This window comes from Telopea speciosissima, chromosome 5 (genome assembly GCF_018873765.1).
Source record: "Telopea speciosissima isolate NSW1024214 ecotype Mountain lineage chromosome 5, Tspe_v1, whole genome shotgun sequence".
In the NCBI taxonomy this organism is placed as follows: Eukaryota; Viridiplantae; Streptophyta; class Magnoliopsida; order Proteales; family Proteaceae; genus Telopea; species Telopea speciosissima.
In genome coordinates, this window is record NC_057920.1 from 13,459,355 (window position 1) to 13,481,770 (window position 22,416).

The 22,416-nt window shown below is 39.5% G+C and overlaps 1 protein-coding gene across 2 annotated transcripts; it reads left to right on the top strand.

The window, feature by feature from the left end:
* The first annotated feature begins 1,802 nt into the window (after positions 1-1,802).
* Positions 1,803-21,653, top strand: LOC122661426 (DUF21 domain-containing protein At2g14520-like). 2 transcript variants are annotated; one of them, XM_043856811.1, is made up of 11 exons: positions 1,803-2,107; positions 6,508-6,584; positions 6,676-6,759; positions 7,120-7,233; positions 7,351-7,437; positions 7,697-7,836; positions 7,922-8,009; positions 20,713-20,786; positions 20,891-21,018; positions 21,127-21,380; positions 21,485-21,653. In XM_043856811.1, the coding sequence occupies exons 1-11, from the start codon at positions 1,930-1,932 to the stop codon at positions 21,527-21,529; spliced, it is 1,269 nt and encodes a 422-aa protein (XP_043712746.1). In that variant the 5' UTR covers positions 1,803-1,929; the 3' UTR covers positions 21,530-21,653. The 2 variants fall into 2 exon arrangements, with proteins under 2 accessions (XP_043712746.1, XP_043712745.1); XM_043856810.1 differs by having other exon boundaries at positions 20,891-21,380.
* Positions 21,654-22,416: the final 763 nt, after the last annotated feature.

A 22,416-nucleotide genomic window follows, 5' to 3' on the forward strand; every position in this document is an offset into this window, starting at 1 on the left:
AATGGTGTTAATAAAATACCTGTTATGATGAAAATGCCCTTACACCTTTTCCACCGCCAGTACTGCCGCCATAGCCACCGCCCCAACCATGATCTTCCTTTCATCGATATTGGCGGCGTCCTGGGCATCGATTACGATGGATCGCGTTCGACCGACTTAGACCTCTTTTAAGGACTGCGTTTCTACTTTGTTGTTGATGAGATATCTTTTCTCTACTTATAAAATGTGGAAAGAGAAAACGTAGAACATGGGATCATACGCAAGGACGTCAGATGGACTCGTTGATTCATTTAGTCCAAACTTTTACTGAATTATTTTTTCTCTTCCAGGTACCTTGTGGTGAAAGAAAGTGTTTCGTATAAATACATATGCAATTACCAAAGCAATATTGAGTTAATTTCAGTTTAAAACCTCTATTAATACTTTGTTTTAAAATCCTTTATAGTCAATAGTTCTCATCTCCTAAAACCCTATTTCTTGTTGACCCTGCAACTTTGTGATAATCTAGCCTCTCTATAGATCTAAACTTGATCGTGGTTTGGTGGTGACCATCTAGTTGTTGCTAACATTGAAGTAACAATCAGCATAGCACTCGCCCCTAACCTTGACCTTGAATCGTAAGAAAGAAAATTACATAGAATTTTCATTAAACAAAAAGATTTTAAGTTTGATGGTAGAATAGAATTGGGAAAGAAACGAAAAAGAAGAAGAAGAAAAAATGGTAGGTCTCATCTCTTTATAATAAAAATTAAAAAACACATTAAGGGCAATAGAGTAACTTCATAAAGAGAAAAATGGGTATATTTGTCACATTTGCTTCGTTTTTTTAATTTAATCCTTAAAATACTAACATACTACGGTTAAGTGAAGTTAAGTTTGAAAAATAGGATAGATGTGAGTAATTATCAAAAACGCAAGGGAGGTTCCCTGAATTTTCCTAAAAGTCTGAGTAAAAGATAAACGAGAGGGTTGGGCAGACCGCTAGTTTCCTTTAAGCCAGCGTCTGTCATTTCCATTGGGAATTGGAACAAAACTGACTGGGCACGGCACCGCCTGTACCCACAAAAGAAAAACACTAGTTTCCTTTAAGCCAGCGTCTGTCATTTCCATTCGGAATTGGAACAAAACTGACTGGGCACGGCACCGCCTGTACCCACAAAAGAAAAACAGTTAAAAAAACAAAGGTAAAGTGATCAGGAATGCCACTTTACTTGTCTTATCTGGATTCTGGACACAGAGAACGGCTTGTGGACATACTACTGGCCTGGTCCAAAGATCCCCGTCTCGGTCCAAAATTTCCGACTTAGTTGACAAAGGCGGGACCCGAGAGCCGAAAACCGTGTTTAAAAATAGACGTTTTTTGGATACACTCCTGCCCTCGACCCACGCGACCAGCACCGTTTTTTAGATAAAATTATGGGGAAAAAAAAATGAAAATAATAAAAAGAGGAACGAATTCCAGCCGTAGTAATGGAATCAAGTTACAAACACGACCCCATTCATTATCTGATGCACCTGCACATGTCGGCTCCCACTTATTGCAGGAGAGGAGAGTAGCGATCCTCTTTTGAAAAGAGAGCTGAAGACTTTTGCTGTTTTGCACTCCCGAAGGTGACGAGGCGTTCTTACATGAGTACGTGCCTTCACTTTGGCGTCAACCTCTAATATTAAACTTTCAGCACTTCACAAAATCCATTGCGGCATTGTTGCCGGAAAATCCCACTCTCGGCCGGAAAGGGTAGACGGAAATAAATTTTAGTAAACAATTTCGTGTTGTTTCAAAAAAACATGCATCGGTAATTTTATTTGGAGTTTGTCTTAAGTTCTGTCTGATAATGGAGTTTGTTGATCAGCTCTGTTTGTTTTAGGGTTTGAAGGAGTAGAAGAACAAAAAGGAGGAAAAGATTCAGTAAGAGGTGAAGTAATTGAATGGCGGTACATTATCGATGTTGCGAGTCTGGTTTCTTTATTCACATAGCGGTAATATTCTTTCTGGTTATGTTCGCTGGATTGATGTCTGGTCTCACGTTGGGTCTCATGTCCATGAGTATTGTTGATCTTGAAGTTCTTGCTAAATCTGGTACTCCGAAGGATCGTAAACACGCTGGTACTTCTTCTATCTCTCTCTCGTCTCTTTTTTCCTCGCCTTCCGTATTTCCAGTGTAATAACTAACAAGTTGGGGCTGGGATGAGTTGTGGTCTATTTTGGTTTGTATTGTATTAGGTGTCGTGATTTACTAATGGTCTGCTGGATTCTTTATTGCTTTTGGCTGCGAATTCGGCATGTTTAAGTTGATTCTCTTGGTAGAATATCAGATTCTATCTTCCGCTTTTTGTGTTATTCCGTTAGTAGTAAGATAGAACGATTTACATCAGGTGCCATCGAACAAACAAACATGTGGGTAGGCACTGAATAATTAATACACAGGGAAACACATCTTAATTCAATGGTTATCTGGTTAGATGATTTCGTTTTCTTTCATTTCCTTTGATGCTTTTCAAGTAAACAACAACCTCTTTTTTATTTATTCTTCTGGGGGAGGGGTTTAATAGTTACATAACAACCAGTCTACCAGTATCCATTGTTCGTGCACTCAATGCGTCACTTGATCAATTATTCTCCATCCCCCTTGTTGCGTCAGAAAATCGTTCAAGGGTCCTTTCGAGTGCCGTAACCGGCAAAAGAACCAGGGGATGGCAAAGGAGAACCAGTGTGGTTCCGGCCTAGGACTCTCCGATGCCAAAGTCAGATCTCCTGAGTAAACAGATGAATAATAGTATTCAAGATGGCTTGATGGAGTAGCATACTTTCCTTTTTATAGCGGAGTATGGCGGTGTGGAGAGTCCGGTCGGTGGAGAATAGTCTATGCAGCTAGTAGAGACTCTGCGTAAAAGGGCTCTTCCTTGGTTGGTCGTCTCCCTACGGGAGGGAGTGTCCCAGTGGTGTTGGGATCCTTGATATAAAGACACCTGCGTGTGGTGATAAAACCTTTGGTGTTCGAGTCTGTCAGGGCGACGTGACTTCTAGGCGGTGGCCTAGAGTCCTGGAGATGGTGCATGTCTACAGTGATGGCTGGATCGTAGGCTAGGTGTCATGACGTCTGCGTAGGCCATATCTGTGACATAGAACCTGATGAGGCCGCGTCTGGAGAGGCCGCGCCCAAGAGGGGGTCGCGCCTATGGGAGGCCACGCTTGTGGGAGGCCGCGCCCAAGGGAGGTCGCGCCCAAGAGGAGGTCACGCCCAAGAGGAGGCCGCACCCAAGGGGAGGTCGCGCCCAAGAGGAGGTTGCGCCCAAGAGGAGGTCGCGCCTGTGAGTGTTCTTGTGGTTCGTATGTAAACTGGTTCTCCCTTTGGACCGGGATACGTGGCAGCTCCTGATTGGCCGGTGTGATTTTGGGTTTATCACCCCTCCCTCCCCCCCCCCCCACCAAAAAAAAAAAAAAAAAAAAAAAAAAAAGCCAATGGCTAGTCCAGCCAGGTAGCACCTACAGTTTATTCTTTGTTGAATACAGTCCCGGATGTACTTCTGTAGTGGCTCATTGGTTGCTCATTTGGGGTCCCAACTCAAACAATTAAGGTCAAAATTCTACGTAAATAGCAACCCTCGGGTGATACTTGTATGATTGACTCTGCTATTTGTGCCAATATTCTGTAATTGTTTTCTCAATACAATGGATATTAGCATCACTTGCATTTTTCTTTCTTTTTTTTGGGGGGGGGTGTGTGGGAAGGTTGGGCACAGTGCCTACATACCGCAAGCTAGCGCTTGCTGTGTCTCTGAAATAACCCCCTGCCCCTCCTGTATGATGCCCCGTCCTGCACCCTTATTGGTGCCCCCCACTTGCTTACCGCATGCAGGCGCTGTGCCTATCCTTCTCCTTTATTTTTGGATAGATAACTTATATATTTTGTTATGCTCAAGGCCAAAAAGCATATACAAACCATGGATTTAAAAATTAAGTTGGAATCCGCTGACCCCAATTCGAATCGGATTAATGTCGATTCCCAAAACCCCAGTTGGAAATGGCCATGAATGCACTTTGATCTTCATTTATGACCATTTTCCCTTCATTTAGTGAGTAAAATAGCAGAAAATCAATGAAACTTGCTCATGTAGATCTACAAGACTTTTGAATAAAAAACTCTAAAAAAGCAAAGATCTGTGGAAATGTTTGCTTCTTCTTTCTGATTCTATTTTCTAGGGTTTTGGACGATTCCAGCCCCTGACCGATTCCAATTCGAATGGATGCTGGCTGATCCCTTGTGCAATTCTGTGTTTTAAAACCTTGGTACAAACTATACAAAAATCATAGTCAGAAGCAAAACCAAACCAGTGACATTTGACCCCTCTCCCCTCCATTCTGTAGCTATTGAATCTGCTTATGAACTGGCAGTCCTTTGCTTTGATTGAAACGAGATGTTGTTCTCACTGCATAAGGAACCTTGCTTTCCTTAGTAGATGTGTGAATCTCCATGGTGCCTCATTGGCCATAGACATCCAACTAGTAACCAAAGCTGAATCCCCTTCGACAACATGGTTAGGGTACATTTGGTATAGCCCTATCCAAAATTCTTAGGGTTGGCTATTAAATCCTGTTCCACCATTTCATTTTCTTAAGACCATATCTGCTCTTAGCCTTATCCAAAATTCTTATTTTCTTTTGACACTTCAATCCAAGTGATTTTATGTGAAGGTGCTTGCTGGTTTAGCTAGTAAAATTTCTGCCATGTTATTAAAAATTGGAATTGAGTTCCACCTTCACTTGCTTCCTATCAGGGGAAAAAAATGATTTTATGCCCTTTCCCCCAGAATTTTCTCTTTGTGCATTATGTGACTTGCAATGTTATTTATAAGATCAGAATTACGGAAAAAGATTTTTAACTATGAATTTGACATTATGAGAAATAGTAAAGGTTCAAAAGATGCGAGGGTCTAGATATATGTTTGGGTATGGGTTTGGAAAAAAGGGGGAAAAAAAGAGGCAAGCACACGTTCATGCATAGATGCAAAAGAACAAAGCAAAATTCCTACATATATGGCTCTTTATTTACTGTTGCAGGTTCAGCTTTGCATAAATCAAACTGATTCGATCTAATTTTCAATGGGATGGTTGGAAGGATGGTTAAGCTGTTATGTGGATTGAAGGGAGATGTACAAAACCAAGGAAGGTGGGAGCACTGGATTACATAAGGTTACTAATATAGATCAAATGGCTATGGAGGCTTGCAAAGGGAGAAAGGTACTCTATGGAGAACAGTGATCATGGGAAATATGTGCTGTTAAATACCTGGTAAACTCTGCTGGTTTGCACCTCATGAACAGGACCCCTTCCTTTAGGAGATGCTTGGGAGGTTATGCAACTGACAAATCTGTTTGGTGCTGCAGGGAGAAAACTGACGGAACTATTTGGGAATGAGACAGCTGTCTTCATTTTCATTTTTTTTCTTCTTTTTAGTAGGTAGCTCTGGAATTTTTATTGCTTTAAGTCTCAACTACAAGCATTGGAAGGTCAAAAACAGTCTGATTTTCCTCATCATCTTATCTGGGCTCGTGGCTATTCCACTAAATTGCAGTTCTTTCTATATACTGCATTTAAAAACTGATCATATACTGCTGAATGGGTAGAAACTAGGATTTATTCTCTTTATGCTCGATGTAGAATACTCAGCTTCTGCATGGAGGAGGCAGAATGTGGATGTGAATTCTGGGCAAAAATTTGTTCTGTTGCAGGGAAGAAATGAGGGATTCTCAAAAGCTTTGGGGCTATCAAGAATTAACAATAGCACAATATGGTTGTCTTCTACTTTTGCAAAATTTTGGGGGTTAATAATGCTGGGTATCAGAGCCAGTGGGGTTTTTTTTTTGTATAGTCCTTAGGCGATGTTCCTTACTGGCTCTTTATATGGATTTGGTTCTTGTTTTACCTGTATGGTTAACATGTGACTGGTATGGTTTAGCTAAACAATATACTAATTTTCCCATATCTTCGAAAAATGTATCATTAAGTACACAGTTTTTACAAGTATGGCATGTCCACATATTATATGGGTATACACAAACTGCCCCAACCCCATCAGAGGGCAAGTGTTGGAGCATTTGAAAAGAACTGAAACAAAAGGATATATTCATAGTTCCTTCAGGGTTTTGTTTTTTTGGTCTAATTCCTGAAGTGTTCAGAAATCTTAGTCTCTTTTGTTTTTGTGCTGGTGGTTATTCCAATCTGCATGGAAAAAACTGGTGTTTTTTTGTACCGACCGGAATTTTTAGCGTCTGGATTAGTGTAAAAGTTCTTGTACTTGGAGTTTCCTCTCTTCGATTCACTACTTTTCCAGACTATTGGTGAAAGAAGGATAATTTGAAGATTTAGATGCTATATTATGCAAATTCCTTAATGATTCTAAATGTACAATAGTTATATCATCTGTATGCTGTTCCCTGACAGTTAGCTTTTTAATATGATCAAACTGCACGTTTCGAGTCTAATGCATAATATTTGCTGTACAGCAAAGATATTGCCAGTTGTTAGGAAACAGCATCTATTGCTTTGCACCCTTCTTATTTGCAATGCCGCTTCTATGGAGGTAAACCATTGACATTGTCCAAGAATTCTACAAATAACATATATTAGAAGATAATACTTGCTCTGAAGTCTGAAACATCCATCTCTGTCAGGCACTTCCCATTTTTCTTGATGGTTTGATTTCGGCTTGGGGTGCTATACTGATCTCGGTGACCTTGATACTTCTGTTTGGTGAGGTGAGGTACCCATCTCTGAGTATGTTTATATTTGGTATATGTGTTCTGGTAAAGTTTTTTTTATGGAATTTTACTGGTCTAACATGAGCCCTATTCTCAGACAACTGAAAAATTGACCCGATCAAATATCTTACTGTCCAATTTTCTATATTCTTTGGGTTAAAAATATCTTTGGTGGGACCTAATCATGCATGTGGCATGCCTATTGTGAGACGAGTAGTCCCTTCTTACACGAGTTCACTTGGAGTCTAGGATCTTTTTGATATTTCTGAAAGACAACTACTATTTGAAGTAGATTATTGAACTTCTTGATGTTACTTCCTTTTGTATGCTAATTTATTGTTTCACTTCTACAAGCAGATTATTCCACAATCTGTTTGTTCTCGGCATGGTTTGGCAATTGGTGCAACAGTGGCTCCATTTGTTCGCGTGCTTGTTTGGATCTGCTATCCCGTGGCTTATCCAATTAGCAAGGTTATTTTCTGTTGGTTTTGCAGTTCTGTCCAATTGAGTAAAATTCATTGTATTCTATCTGTTTATTATCCTACAAAATAGTTATACCAACTACCCATGTTCTCTGTGACATTGCAGCTATTAGACTACCTTTTAGGGGAGGGACATGTGGCTCTTTTCCGCAGAGCTGAGTTGAAAACTCTTGTTGATATGCATGGTAATGAGGTGTGCACTCTCTTAATACTTTTTACTCAAAATTCTTTATTAGTGGATAATATTTTTTGTACCCATACGGGTACTAGTAACCATACAAAATTATTGTTATTTTAGCACCGAGTATTTTTCATTTCATTTTCATGTGTCATTGCACTTGCTTCTGTCTTTTTTCTTGTAAATAAGGGTATTTATGTTCAATTTTTTGTTTTCAGATTCCTAGTTATATTCCTTTTAGTTGTTATAGTCTTTTGGTTTGATTTGTAATCAGGCTGGGAAAGGTGGTGAGCTGACGCATGATGAAACAACAATCATTGCTGGAGCACTTGAGCTCACAACGAAAACAGCCAGGGATGCCATGACTCCAATAGCAGAAACTTTTGCCATTGACATCAATGCCAAACTGGACAGGTATTTAGGTTTTAGTGGGGTTAAAAGAATATTGGATTATTTTGCTGGAACTTGCCTTGATGAGTGCATTACTAGTTATTTTCAGGGATTTGATGAAGTTAATTTTGGAGAAAGGGCATAGCAGGGTACCAGTTTTTTATGAGCAGCCTGTAAACATAATTGGACTAATTCTGGTAATTATTTTTTAAAGATTTTATTCCTGAATTTCATTAAGAAATAAAGCAGTTGACATTCTTGTTTCTTCTGCAATGATAAACCCTTTTAAGTAACTTATGTCATGTGATATTTTGAATTAACTCCTTTTCATTCTGTGTAAACTGTATTAGAATGTCCTACCTTAGTTTTTGTGCTTTTCTCTCTTCTGATTCACTGGACATCTTAGCATATACTGTATTAAATTTTACAAAATCGGAAAATATGTTTTGACAGTCATTGTTGTTGCCACTGATGGTCAAAGAAAGAGAAGGAAGAACAAGACAGTGGAAGTAGTAGCAGTGGCTGCTGCTGCTGTCACTGCGAGTGCCGGTGGCAAAGTAGAAGGAGAAGGGAAATAAGAAAGAGTAAGGGGGATGGTAGATCAGGATGTACCTGTTTCGAACCTCCATCTTGGTCGTCTTGAATTCCTCCTTTGATTTGCTGTCAGTTCTAGCAAGCAAGGTTCCAAGTCTCGGTTTCAAGGCCGGTTCCGGCCAACCGGCCCTGGCCGAAACCGAGATTTCCCAAGTTTTGATTGAAACCTGGTAGTTTTTGGGCAAAACTCGACATGTCATGGGCTGATCAAAACTGGTCGAAACTACCGAAACCGGTCAAAATTTCTGAAATATTGTCAAAATAATGAAATATGTCGAAACCTGGTTGATACAGTATTATATATAGGATTCGTCTCAGAAACTTGGGAAACGAGGTATCTCGGTTGAAACTTGAAGTTTCGATAGAGATATTGAACCATGCTAGCAAGGAGACATCGAGCGTGGAGATTAGATAGAACTTGTACGATTGTAGGAGAGAGGAAAGACAGGCCAACTGATGCAGTAGCATTATCATGGTTGAACTGTTATGAACCACAATGGAAACCCAGTCCAAAGAGAAAAGGGTTCAAACCTTGGTTTCGTTCAAATAGTGGTATTTAGGATTTATTTGTTGAGTCATTTTATAATTTCATTATTATCTGTTAGCTGTTGATACTTGATAGAATTCAGTAGAGTCCAAGTTTGTCTCAGTTTAAGAATCCTTTTTTTAGTCAATTTTAACTTTGAAGAGTCTATATATGCAAGTACTTGTAACCCATCAATCAGATTGTAATTGAATATTGAAAATGGGTTCGTTATTCAGTTGTTTACCTCCGTGGCCTGATACCAGAGCTGGTCGAGTGCTTCTAGTTTTCCTTCACCCTCTCTGATCTCTTCTTTTCTAATGCCAGATCTTTTCTTCCTTCGTCCTTTATTTTTTATGTTCTTCTTACATTCTCTTTTAATCTTCTTCTTCTTTCTTATTATTTGTTTTATTTCTTCTTTCCTGCCCTGTCGACGTTACCATACTGTGAAAGGATTCTTTTATTGAACTCCCTGTAGCTCAATCTGTTGGGCCTGAGATTTTGGGCAAAGGTTGCCCTTCGTTGGTGATCTAATCCCTGGAATTTTCTTCCCACCGTGAGATCGAAACTGGCAAACATGTCAGGCTCTACTGGTTCCAGCAGATTCAGTTTCAGCAATTAAAATTTGTTTTCTTACTAGTTATTTGACTGTTGGTCAATTGGATTCAGTAGCCCCTCAAGTTAATAACCACCACCTAAAGTTTCAGACCTATAGGAGTTCATTTTGGCGAGATATTCCACCTGAAGCCGAAACTGGTTTACTGCTGGCATAACCATTCATTATACGAGCTCCTCTTTCAAAGCCCACTCTATACATAGATTAGGTATGGACCAGAGAAAGGGAATCATGTCAAAAGGTGTTAAGGACAACCTCTTCAACAAATACAGATAACATGACCCATCATTTTCAATACAATTTGTAACAAAATATAAAGCTAAAGAACCAAAACCGAGAATGAGAAGAGAAGAGAAGAAGAAGAAGAAGTGACGGAGAGAAGGAGAAGGGACTGTGGTTGTGAGAATGGAGTACACAGTCCCCCTCCTCATTGTCCTATTTATATTACTCAAATATTCAGATTACAAGAATGATTCATAATCACAATAGGATCCACAAATATAAAACAGAAAATAGAAATAGAACAAATCCTAATAGAACTAGGAGTTTATAATCCTAATTATAAAACACAAAAATCAAAACACTGTTCACGTGAACAGTACTTCAACACTCCCCCTCAAGCTGGAGCATACAAATCACCTAGACCCAGTTTGGAACAACTCTGACGGAAGGTAGGTCCAAACAGCAGCTTAATAAACATATCACCAAGTTGATTGGTGGTAGAGACAAATGGAGTAGCAATCAACTTCTTCATAACAGCATCTCGAACAAAGTGACAATCAACCTCAATGTGCTTGGTCCTTTAATGAAATATGGGATTACTAGCAATATAGATAGCAGCTTGATTATCACAAAACATCTGCATAGGCTGAGTGATGGGAAATCCCAATTCCTGGAGTAAGGATTTTACCCACATCAACTCAGTTGTAGTATGTGCCATTGCTCGATTTTCAACCTTAGCACTAGATCTAGCAATAGTAGTTTGTTTCTTACTTTTCCAGGTGACTAAGTTACCTCCCACAAAAGTGCAATAAAGTCGTGGAGTGCCTATCACCATTAGCACCAGCCCAATCAGCATCCGAAAACCCAACCAGATTAATATTGTGATTGGAATGATAAATAAGACCTTTGCCAAGAGCACCTTTTAGGTAGCGTAGAACACGACGAGCAACATCCCAATGAATTTTCTTCGGGGCTTGCATAAACTGACTAATAACTCCAACAACAAAGGAGATATCTGGTCGAGTAACAGTCAAATAGATGAGTTTGCCAACAAGTCTTCTATACTGATATACGTCTGTAAAGCCTTCACTCTCACTAGATCCAAGTTTGTGATGGGGATCCATGGGAGTATGAGCTGGTTTAGAATCCAGCATTCTAGTTTCTGATAAGATATCAATAACATATTTCCTCTGTGATAAACTAATACCTTTCTTGCTGCGCAAAACTTCAATACCAAGAAAATATTTAAGAATACCCAAGTCTTTCATCTGGAAGTGCTGATGAAGATGGGCTTTAACTTGAGCAATACTAGAAGCATCATTACTAGATATAATAATGTCATCCACATAAACTACCATTATAACCACCATTGAACCCTGGCGGCGAACAAAGACAGAATGGTCAGAGTAACACTGTGAGAACCCGAATTGAGTAACAATGGAGCTGAATTTATCAAACCATGCTCTTGGAGATTGTTTCAACCCATAGATTGCCTTACGAAGTCGGCATACTTTGGTAGAATCCTCCCCTTAAGCAACATACCCAGGAGGTTACTTCATATAAACCTCCTCCTGAAGATCACCATAAAGAAAAGCATTCTTGATAACCATCTAATAAAGTGGCCAATCTAAATTGAAGGCCAAAGAGATAAGAACCCGAACTGAATTCAACCGAGCAACTTGTGAGAAGGTCTCAAAATAATCAACACCATAAGTTTGTGCATAGCCCTTGGCAACCAGGCAGGCCTTAAGATGATCAATAGAACCATCAACATGGTATTTGTTGGTATAAACCTAATAACAACGGACAAGATCCTTCCCAGTGGGTAATGAAACCAGAGTCCAAGTATGGCGAGAATGTAAAGCATCCATTTCAGTGTCCATTGCTGCCTTCCAGCCATGATAAGATAAAGCCTCTGGATAGGTTGTAGGGACATAGTTAGTTGACAAAGCAGAGGCAAGTGGGTGATAGTGAGATGGAAGATGAGAAATGGAGACATATTTTTCAATGGGATAAACAATGAGACATTGATGAGATTTTTGAGTACACGAGCGAGTACCTTTACGAATGGCGACTGGTAAGTCAAGGGAACCCTCAACGTCAGAATTAGATGGTGGGGCGGAAGGAGCGACTTCTGCATCAGTAGATGGCAGCTCTGGAACACTAGGAGCAGAGGGTAATGGACTAGGGGCAATGGAGGCTGATTCAGTGGTAGTGGAGGGTAAAATGCGTGGGCGACACGTAGACGTTGATAGACCTTAACAGATGGAGAGATAGGTATGGGAGGACATAGAAGTTCTTCAGTGGATACAGGAGACGGTGTAGGTGAAGTAAAATAAGGGGTAGTTTCAAAAAAGGTAACATCAACGCTAATAAACTGTTTATTAGAGATAGGGTCAAAACATTTGTAACCTTTTTGGGTCGGAGAGTAACCAAGAAAAATACATTTGATAGACCTAGGTGACAACTTATCAATGACAGGATGAAGGATGTGAACGAGGCAGACACAGCCAAACACACGTGGTGGAGATGTGAACAAGAAATGATTTAGGTACAAAAGAGAAAAAGGAATTTTATTATTTAACACGGATGATGACATACGATCAATAAGATAACAAGCAGTGAGAACAGCATCACACCAAAAACGCTTGGGGACATTCATGTGAAGCATAATGGACCAGGCCACCTCAAGTAAATGTCTATTTTTGTGTTCGGCCACTCCATTTTGTTGGGGGGGTGTATGAACAACTAGTTTGGTGAACAATACCATGAGTGAGACAAAAAGCAGAAATCTCAGTTTGAGTGTATTCAAGGGCATTGTCAGAATGAAAATTTTTAATAGACTTGTCAAACTGAGTTTTTATTTCTTGATAAAAATTTTTAAATACAGTAAGAAATTGAGTACAGTCTTTCAACAAATAACCCAAGTGGAACAAGAATAATCGTCCACAAAACTAACAAAATAAGAAAAACATAATCTATTACGGACACGACACGGACCCCAAATGTGAGAATGCACTAAAGAAAATAAGGAAGAACTTCTAGGTGTAATACGAGCAGGAAAAGAGGCACGGTGATGTTTGCCCAGTTCACAAGCTTCACACTCAAGAGGAGACATGGACTTGCAACTAGGAACCATCAACTGTAGTTTAGAAAGAGATGGGTGACCAAGGCGTAAATGCCATTGCATGGGAGTAGGTATAGTAGTAGATGTGGCTGCAGTAGAAGGGCCAATGCCATCCAAGTAATACAGGCCATCACGCTCGAGCCCTCCACCAATCGTCTTCCTTGTTTAAAGGTCCTGAAACACACAATAAGAAGGATAAAAGGTCACAACACAGTTAAGAGATTTAGTAAATTGACTGACAGATATAAGATTTAAAGGTAATTTAGGAACATGAAGGACAGAGGAAAAAGTCAAGGAAAAAGTGGGAGAAACAGTTCCATGACCAGTAACCTTAGTAGTCGACCCATCAGCAAGGATAACATTAGATGAGGCTTGTATTTGATTTAGAGAAGAAAACAAACTAGACTTACCAGTCATATGAGATGAAGCATCAAAGTCAATAAGCCAGGAGGTAGAGGAAGGATAAAAAACCGAGTTACCTTTATAGGCTAAAGTGGCAGTGGAAGTTGAGGCAGAGGCAGCTTCAAGTTGTTGAAGACGTTTGACCAGATGATTGTAATCATCACGTGACACAGTGGCTGGAGTACTTGATGTGGAACTTGATTTATATCACTGGTAGGTTTCTCTGAATGGTTGTCACTCATGGTTGTATTGGCCAGTTCATGTGCCCAATTGGGCTTGCCATGTTTAGCCCAACAAGTATCTACTGTATGATTTGGTTTGCCACAATAAGAGCATTGGCGGGAAGATTTATCAAAAGATTGGAAACTAGTGGTTCCACAAGTACCACGGCCACGACTCTTGGATTGGCCACGTCGACGTCCACGACCACGGTTAGCAACAAAGGCAAAACTTTCCTTGGGAGCAATATCAGGTTTAGATGGATTGGCCAGTTGATTGATACGTGAAAATACTTCATTAAGAGATGGAACTTTCTCCCCTGTAAGTAGTTGACCATTCACTGATTGGTAATCAGGGTGAATCCAGCCAGAAATTTAGCAACATGAAACTCAGCCCATTGTTGTTTTAACTGATCCAAATTGGTAGTGAGGGGCTGATGGATTTGAAGTTCTTCAATCATACCTTTATAGCTAGCAAAGTATTCACTTAAGGTTTTATCTTTCACGTAAATCATTCCAGACATCCTTGGCAAGAGTGTGAAACATCACATTGGATGCAATAGCAGGTTCAACACTGTTCCATAGCGAGATTTTAATAATAGAGTTCTCACGCATCCACTCATCATGAGCTGAAACTGAAGCAGGATCCTTTGGATCAGCAGTAGGAGGATCATCAGTGATATATTTTATTTTTCCTTTGGCATGAATATATGCATGTACGGCCTGGGCCCATAAAAGATAGTTGGAGACTCCGGAGAGCTTGATAGTAGTAATTTGAACTTGGACATTGTCCAATGGTAGTTTAGGATCAGCCATCTTGCAGAAATAGCAGAAATAGTAATGTAAGTAGAACCAGGTTAGGGTAGGACCTTTATCCACTGCTGTGCCACTGTGCACACATGGCCGTTGCTGCGCCGCACGATGGCATAGCAGCGCTGCAGTGCACAGCAGCGGATAAAATTTGGTTAGGGTAATACTAGATCCAAAACAGCAGCAGCAGCAGTATCACACTTGATAGCAGTGGCAAAAGTAATAAACTGACAATCGGCTTCTTAAGAAACCCAGATTAGGGCAGGATAAAGCTACCGGCAGAATTTGGGTTTCAAAAAACCACAATTTCTAGCAGTATTAGTAAATTAGGGTTTGAAAAACCCAAAACAGGAGCAAAAAAACCGATCGGTAGTAGTAGGGAGGCAAGGGTATGATTTAAAAACCACTAATAGCAGCAGGACAATCGGCAGAGTTAGATTTTTGAGGAAATCCACACTTCAACCAAGTAAAATAACAATCGAATGCTGTACCTGAAGAAGGGAACCAGAATTGGATCAATTGAAGACACAATCAACTGAAAATAAACTCTTAACAGAGAACCGCAGGGGATAGGGAAGAGAAATTTTGGCAAATTGAATTGTTGAATCTGCAGTCGATCCTTAGTAATATAATTGAGCAGCTCCAACTTGAAGTTCTTCAATCGATCAGACTCTTCAGGTAAGCAGTAGTAAAAATAAACCCTTAGTTTTCAATTGAAAACTCTATCTAGGGCTTAATTCATATATGCAGCAGAGAATGCTGCACCCGTAGAAGAAATTAAAACTTTGAGAAGAATCTCAAACCAGAATCGCAGGAGACAACAACCTAATGGTTGTACTCTGATACCATGTAACAAAATATAAAGCTAAAGAACCAAAACCGAGAATGAGAAGAGAAGAGAAGAAGAAGTGATGGAGAGAAGGAGAAGGGACTGTGGTTGTGAGAATGGAGTACACAGTCCCCCTCCTCATTGTCTTATTTATATTACTCAAATATTCAGATTACAAGAAGGATTCCTAATCACAATAGGATCCACAAATATAAAACAGAAAATAGAAATAGAACAAATCCTAATAGAACCAGGAGTTTATAATCCTAATTATAAAACACAAAAACCAAAACACTGTTCACGTCAGTGTTCACGTGAACAGTACTTCAACACAATTTTTTCTGTGGGATACAAATTTCTATAAGAAATATTTACTTGGCTAAACCTTGGAAATCTTAATGCCTTCCAAATCCTCCTAGCCATTATCCTACTGCAATAATTCTTGCTAAGAAGAACACCTATGTTGTGGTAATTTTACCTAGAAGGTAATGAGTGACTCCTACAACACGTCCTTGTACAATGCTCAAGGCTAAACAATGGTTTGGCCAAGCACATAAGTCAACAAAGGGGATTTGTTGTGCGAAGAGTGCGTTATGTCCTGTAGCCGCCTTCCTGGTGGGGGGTGGCTCCTCCGTTGTGGGTAAATGGGAAACCCGACTCTACGAACCCAAGGAAAGCCTGCATAACATTAGGAAGGGCATTAAGACTGGAGCTTTTTGTAGTGCTAGCAGGAATGCAAGTGAAGGAATCCCATCCCCTAGCAAGTTCAGTGGGTAAGCCCCTTTATAGATAGGGTCGTTAGTGTAGAGCTCGCTCTTCAATTTTGAGATATTTAGATTCGTAAGATCGTGATAGAGTTTTCGCATGCTACAACTAGCAGAGCAGCCAGCTAAAAAACTACAGCGCACTACAGTGGAAAAGCTGTTGCTTGCTGCTTGTCTACTTCGCGAGCCTTCACTGTCCTGTTCTGTAACTTTCTTCTTTCATCTTCCACGAGGCTGTAAAAAGAGAGTAAGGGGTGGCTCTCTAGCAGGAGTCGTGTTGGTTAATCAAGTCACTGTCATTTTAGTAACCCCCTTCCCGCCCACACACCCCCCCCCAAAAAAAAAAAGAGAAAAAACTTGGATGATGTCATGAACATCAAAAGTGCAAAATCATTTTTTTTTAAAATAACGGGGATTTTCAAAGCTTTATACTTCCATTTGGCCAACTCTGATCGAGTTCAAATTGACAGGTAATCAGGGTATCATGGGGCATACTTGTACACAAAATTTGGGCCCTAATTGATATGCCATGTGGCGAATATTGGGTCTAACCACCTAACATTCTATGGTTGAATGTAATTATTGTTTTTTTATGGTGTATTATGCCTCAAAACTGTATTCTGCCTCAAAACTGTATTCTGCATGTATCCAACATATATCCATGTGTTTCTTGAGCAATTCCATGTGTATCTTTAGCATTTCTTTGTGTTCTTACTGTCTTTTTGATATGTCTCCGAGACATCTCTTAAAACCACCCTCTCGAAATGCTGACTGATACTGATACTCGACACCTTGCCAAGTCCAATCTCTTTCAAAAAATATGGCATTTGAGACTCTTGATTCCATTAAAGAGCGGGCCCTTACAATAATAAGATAGTCCACGTTAGTATAGAGCCCCTTCATCCTTGAAATGTCCTATTGAATTCCTTTAGCATTTCCAACATATAGCATGTGGAGCTTTCATGATGATTTACATCTTAATTCTTTGATGTTCATAATTTCCCTTTGTAGTCCTGATTCCTCAACTGAAATAAATGAAAATTTGTGTAAATTCCATACAAGGACTGCACACCTTTGATGAGAGATGAGCTTCTGAGGGCTCCCTTTTGTGGAGCTTGTGATATAGTCATGGAAAGATATAAAGATAGTAAGAAGGATCTCCATATGGTATTCATTGACCTGGAAAATGCTTATGACCGAGTCCCTATAAATTTAATCCGACATATTCTAGTGAAGAGAGGAGTATCAAGTAAATATGTGGATGTAATTAAAGATATGTATGAGGGCGTGGTGACTAGTGTAAGATCTGTGGGAGGTCAGGGCTAGGAATTCCCAATTACGATTGGGTTACATCAGAGATCAACCTTAAGCTCTTATCTATTTGCACTTATCATGGACGCCCTAACCAAGAGCATTCAAGACGAGGTCCCGTGATGTATGCTCTTCGTCGATGATATTGTTTTTGTGGATGAGACAAAAGAAGGGATTAACGCTAAGTTAGAGCTATGGAGAACAACCTTGGAAACAAGAGGCTTTATGATTAGTAGAACGAAAACGAAGTATATGATGTGTAATTTTAGTCACACTATGATGGATACTGACATGGTGTGAATTGAGGAAAAAGAGATACCACAAAGTGGCTATTTTAGGTATCTGGGGTCAATCATATCAATCATAAATAAAGAAGGTAACATAGAGGATGATGTTTCACAGAGGATTAAAGTGGGATGGATGAAGTGGAGAGGTGCGTCCGGAGTGTTCTGTTACCGACATATTCCTTTAAAGCTTAAAGGAAAGTTCTTTAGGACTGTGGTACAACAGACTATGATATATGGGGCAGAATGTTGGCAGTTAAGAAGTGTCGTATGGAGAAGTTATGTGTAGCAGAGATGAGGATGCTAAGATGGATGTGCGGAAAAACTAGGAAGGATAAAGTACGGAATGATCGTATTAGATCTGACTTGGGAGTTGCCCCAATCAATGACAAGCTCCGAGAGAGTCGTTTGAGATGGTACAGTCATGTTCAACAGAGGCCTAGGGATACCCCAGTAAGGAGGGGTGATATGATTTCAATCGAAGGAGTTAAAAGAGCTAGGGGCAGGCCTAAAATGACCATAGGAGAAGTTGCGAGGAAGGACATGCATTCTTTGGGTCTTGTACCAAGTATGATCTCGGATAGAGCCTATTGGAAGGGTAAGGATCCATGTTGCTGACCCCATTTAGCTGAGATTCTCCTGACTTGTTGGGTTGTGCCTCGTTCCTCTTACTTTCATTTTTCATTTTGCTGTTTTTTGCCATCTTTCATTTAGGATTTTCCTTGTCATTTCTCATCGCATTCCCTATCCATCTTTTCCCATCTCTTCATCTTACTTTTCTTGTTTAGACCTAGTTCCCATACTTTGTTTTGTTGGATCCATATAGCCAACCCCATTAAGTTGGGATAAGGCTGAGTTTTTTGTTGTTGTTGTCTGATCTGGTGAGGGGGAGATTCGATCATATGTGGGCCTGTTTCTATGGCTGGGTGTTATTAGATTTTTGGTGAATAAAGAATGGAGGGAAAAACTTGAAATAATGAAATTGGCTGGGCAGAACTGGACCAGCTTTTGGATCGAGTTCTCCAAGATGGCAGAGGAAGACTTGATCAAAGCCTTGGAGGGTTTTTAATGGCTGGTTTAGGCTATGCTAGTTTGGGGCGGTCTAGAAGAGAAGAAGAGAATGGCTAGGGTTTGGACTTTGGATCAGATTCAAACTTGTTGATGATGGTAACACCTTGATAACGGCTTGCTTCAATGTAGTACAGTAATGGAGCAATAATGAAGAACCAAAGAACCACCTGGGCTTCCCACCGCATCGGTTCTGTCAGCCTTGATTAGACACAAGACGAAGGTTCAAATCAGCAGCTTAGTTTGAGTTTTCAAAATTGTGAGAGGTAAAGAGGAGCCTCCCATGATTCTCTTTATTTATAAGGCCTCCCATGATTCTCTTTATTTATAAGGCCTAAAGGCCACAACTCCTATTCAGCCTAGGAGACTAAGACTAAGAAGCCTCCTAGCCAACTCTATTACAAGAACCCCTCTCTCAAAATTTGGAGAGGAGTAAGACAGTTAAGTTGTCATATGACCACTAAAACAAGCACAGAAAAATATACTTAACAAATAAAACTAAGTATAGAAAACTACTAAAATCACTTGGACTTCCTATTCTTCTTCTTCTTGCGGATGTAGGTCTTAAGATATGCGTCAGACGTCCTGGGCATGTTATGGAATTTTAGTCACTTCAGTTGCTCTACCTCATTCATTTAAAACTGATATTTCAAAATATTTGGCTGTCATTTTGCTGAGTGAATTTTTCTTGTAGTTTACAACCCTAAAATAGTACTACAGGAATCACAATTACAATAATCTTGCCAATATTAATTAGTTTCACTGCTTTTTTCCCCTGTTTAATTCTTCTCTAGATATTTTACACACACATTCTGAATTTTTTTAAAAACGGTGCATGTGGATTGTGCACAGTATAGCTGTGATACATTGTAGAATAGTTCTTTGAATGTTAACCTCCTATTTCTACCCATATCAGTCTTCTTATTCTCCCTGCCGCTTCATTAAATTTTATCTAGGTGGACCTGTAGAAAAAGGCCTTCTTCGCCCCTATCCCTATCATTGGTTTTTTGCCTTATGCCCAGAATGAAACTTATCAGAATTTCTGTTGTTTTGGACTGAATTTCTTAGTCTGCCCAACCGTTGGAAGGCTGCTTACTCTCTGGTTTTTCATTTTCTTTCAATATAATCTTAGCTGTTTATTTAACTGTCTAATTTTTTTGGTAGAGCAAAATTTCTTTTTTTTTATTGTTTTAAAAAAAAGGGGAGTAATAAATAGGAAGGATGGAATTAACCTAAGTGAAGCAACTCAGATACTATGTACTTAACAGATAAGTCTTGGTTTTTTCTCATATTTTGATTGCTCCTGGCTTTGGGAGTAGGAGTTGAACCCAATCGGTTCTCATCATGTGGTCAACCATGCAAAAATCTTGTAGAACCAATGTTCAGTCACATAAGTACTTTCCAGTGTCTCTACATATCTACAGGATAGTATGTCTGTTGTCTTAATGTTTCTTTGGCTGCTTAGTCTCTAAACTCCTATAGTATAGTGTGTGGAATCATTTTCCTCAGAATCCACCCCTGAACCTCAGAATCAACACTAGAACAGGCCTGATTAAGCTCAATAATCAGACCTGTCACTCTGACAAGCGCCAATATTCTCTCAACTCTCGTCTCTCCTCTAAATTCTACTAATTCTGTTGATATATTCCCTTAAATCTGAACCATTTGATCTAGATTCAGATCTGGCATATCAACCGTCAGATGAGAATCTTTTTCTTCACTTCATTAAATTTAGCCCACCACATGTAAATCCATTTATTGATCTGCTTCAGTAATGCTACTAGCCAATAATGTCAAAGTGGCATTATTTAAGAAAAATGAATTGTCAAGGTTGAGTTGGATACTGATAGTTTGCCGAACTTGCCAAAGTCCTCGAAGATCTGTCTTAGCCTTTTACAATGTACTGTTGATTCCCTTGTCAATAACAAAGAGAAGTGAGAAAGAAAAGGTCCAGCTACATGGACTAGTTTTTTAAAGTCTGTCAATGCAACCAAATGTTAGTAGTATGGAATGAAAGCACTTTCAGCTCATTTAGGTTTATTTTTTATTGCTACGACCTCTCAGGAATATTTATTACATTATTTGCATCTACTAATTTCATTGAACTTTTTTTTTTTGGGGGTATAAAACAGGTGAAGAATCTATTAACCATCCATCCTGCAGATGAAGTACCTGTTAAGAATGTCACTATCCGCAAGATTCCAAAGTATGTAGATTGGTATAAAGTAAGGCCAATTTTTTTTGGTCAGTCCCCTAATGATTTCATTACACTCATGTGGATTGTTGTTTCTGGATGTCTTTACATGCTAGGGTTCCAGAGAACCTGCCTCTATATGATATCCTGAATGAGTTTCAGAAAGGTCACAGCCACATGGCTGTTGTCATGTGGCATCGTGACAACATGGTGGAGCAGCCTACCAGCAAGAGCCCAAACAATAGTAAGTACATAGGAAACTCTGGACTGCTAGTTGTTCTAGACTTCCAGCTACCTAACTCTTGTGGAGAATTGTATAGTGTTTATTATGAGACTTATTTTTATGACACAGATCCTGAAGTTAGGGTGGACATTGATGGCGAAAAGCATCCTCTAGAGAAAAAGATGAGCAAAAGACAACTCCAGAAGTGGAAAAGCTTTCCCGCGAGTGGAAATAATTCATATACCCCAAGGAGTAAGAAATGGACAAGAGACATCAATGCAGATGTCTTGCAGATTGATGACAACCCACTCCCTAAGCTTAACGAGGAAGAGGAAGCTGTTGGTATAATAACAATGGAAGATGTCATAGAAGAGCTCTTACAGGTAATGCAACAGAACACTTCTTTGGTATCTTTTAACTAATAATGATACTTTTCCAAGGATTTCTTTCCATGACTTGCTATGTGGACATTCTCTCGTGCGTGCAGGAGGAGATATTTGATGAGACGGACCATCATGATGATGATTCATGACATTATTCTTGCAATCTGTATAGTCTCTACAGTGAGAAAAAGACTGTTGAGATAGGAAAAGGAAGTCCGGCTTTCATTTGTAAGTGGAGAGTGAAGGTTTAAAATTCATTCAAATGAAATGTTAGGATTTGACGACTGAGACGTTAAAAAGATGTGTTTATTTGCTTGTATGTTATATATATATAGAGAGAGAACGGGTATTTTCCTCTTATTTTGTAATCTGGTCAAGAATTTTCCTTATCCATAATGACAGCCTTATTTTGCGCAAGCTTGCTTGCTGAATCTGTTTTGGTATAACGTATGCGACTCTACTACAGGCTATGGCAATTTGTAGAATATGAACTGTGTTGGGTATGCATTCTTGGAATGCATTCTGAGAAATCATACCAAACACGACTTGATTAGATGTGAATTCAGGAAAGAGAGTTACCGCAAAGTGACTATTTTAAATACCTAGGTTTGATCATAAATAAAGGTGACATAGAAGACGATGTTTCACATAGAATTAAAGTGGGATGGATGAAATGGAGAGGTGCGTTTGGAGTGCTGTATGATCGACATATTCCTTTGAAGCTTAAAGGAAAGTTCTACAATTGTTGTACGACCGGCTAAGATGTATGGGGCAAAATATTGGACAGTTAAGAAGTGATATGTTGAGAAGTTTTGTGTAGCACAGATGAGGATGTGCGGAAAAACTAGGAATGAGTGCATTAGAGCTGACTTGAGAGTTCCTAGGAATGAGCGTATTGGAGTTGATTTGAGAGTTGTTTCGATCAATGACAAGCTTTGAGAGAGTCATTTGAGGTGGTATGGTCATGTTCAACGAAGATCTACGGACGACCCAGTAAGGAGAAGTGATATGATTTTGATTGAAGGAGTTAAAAGAG

Excerpts from the sequence above, each read along its gene's own strand:
- LOC122661426 (XM_043856810.1), top strand. The coding sequence starts at position 1,930 with ATGGCGGTACATTATCGATGTTGCGAGTCTGGTTTCTTTATTCACATA. Across the intron at positions 2,108-6,507 it reads GAAGGATCGTAAACACGCTG|CAAAGATATTGCCAGTTGTT; the intron begins GTACTTCTTCTA and ends TTTGCTGTACAG. Across the intron at positions 6,760-7,119 it reads TGATACTTCTGTTTGGTGAG|ATTATTCCACAATCTGTTTG; the intron begins GTGAGGTACCCA and ends TTCTACAAGCAG.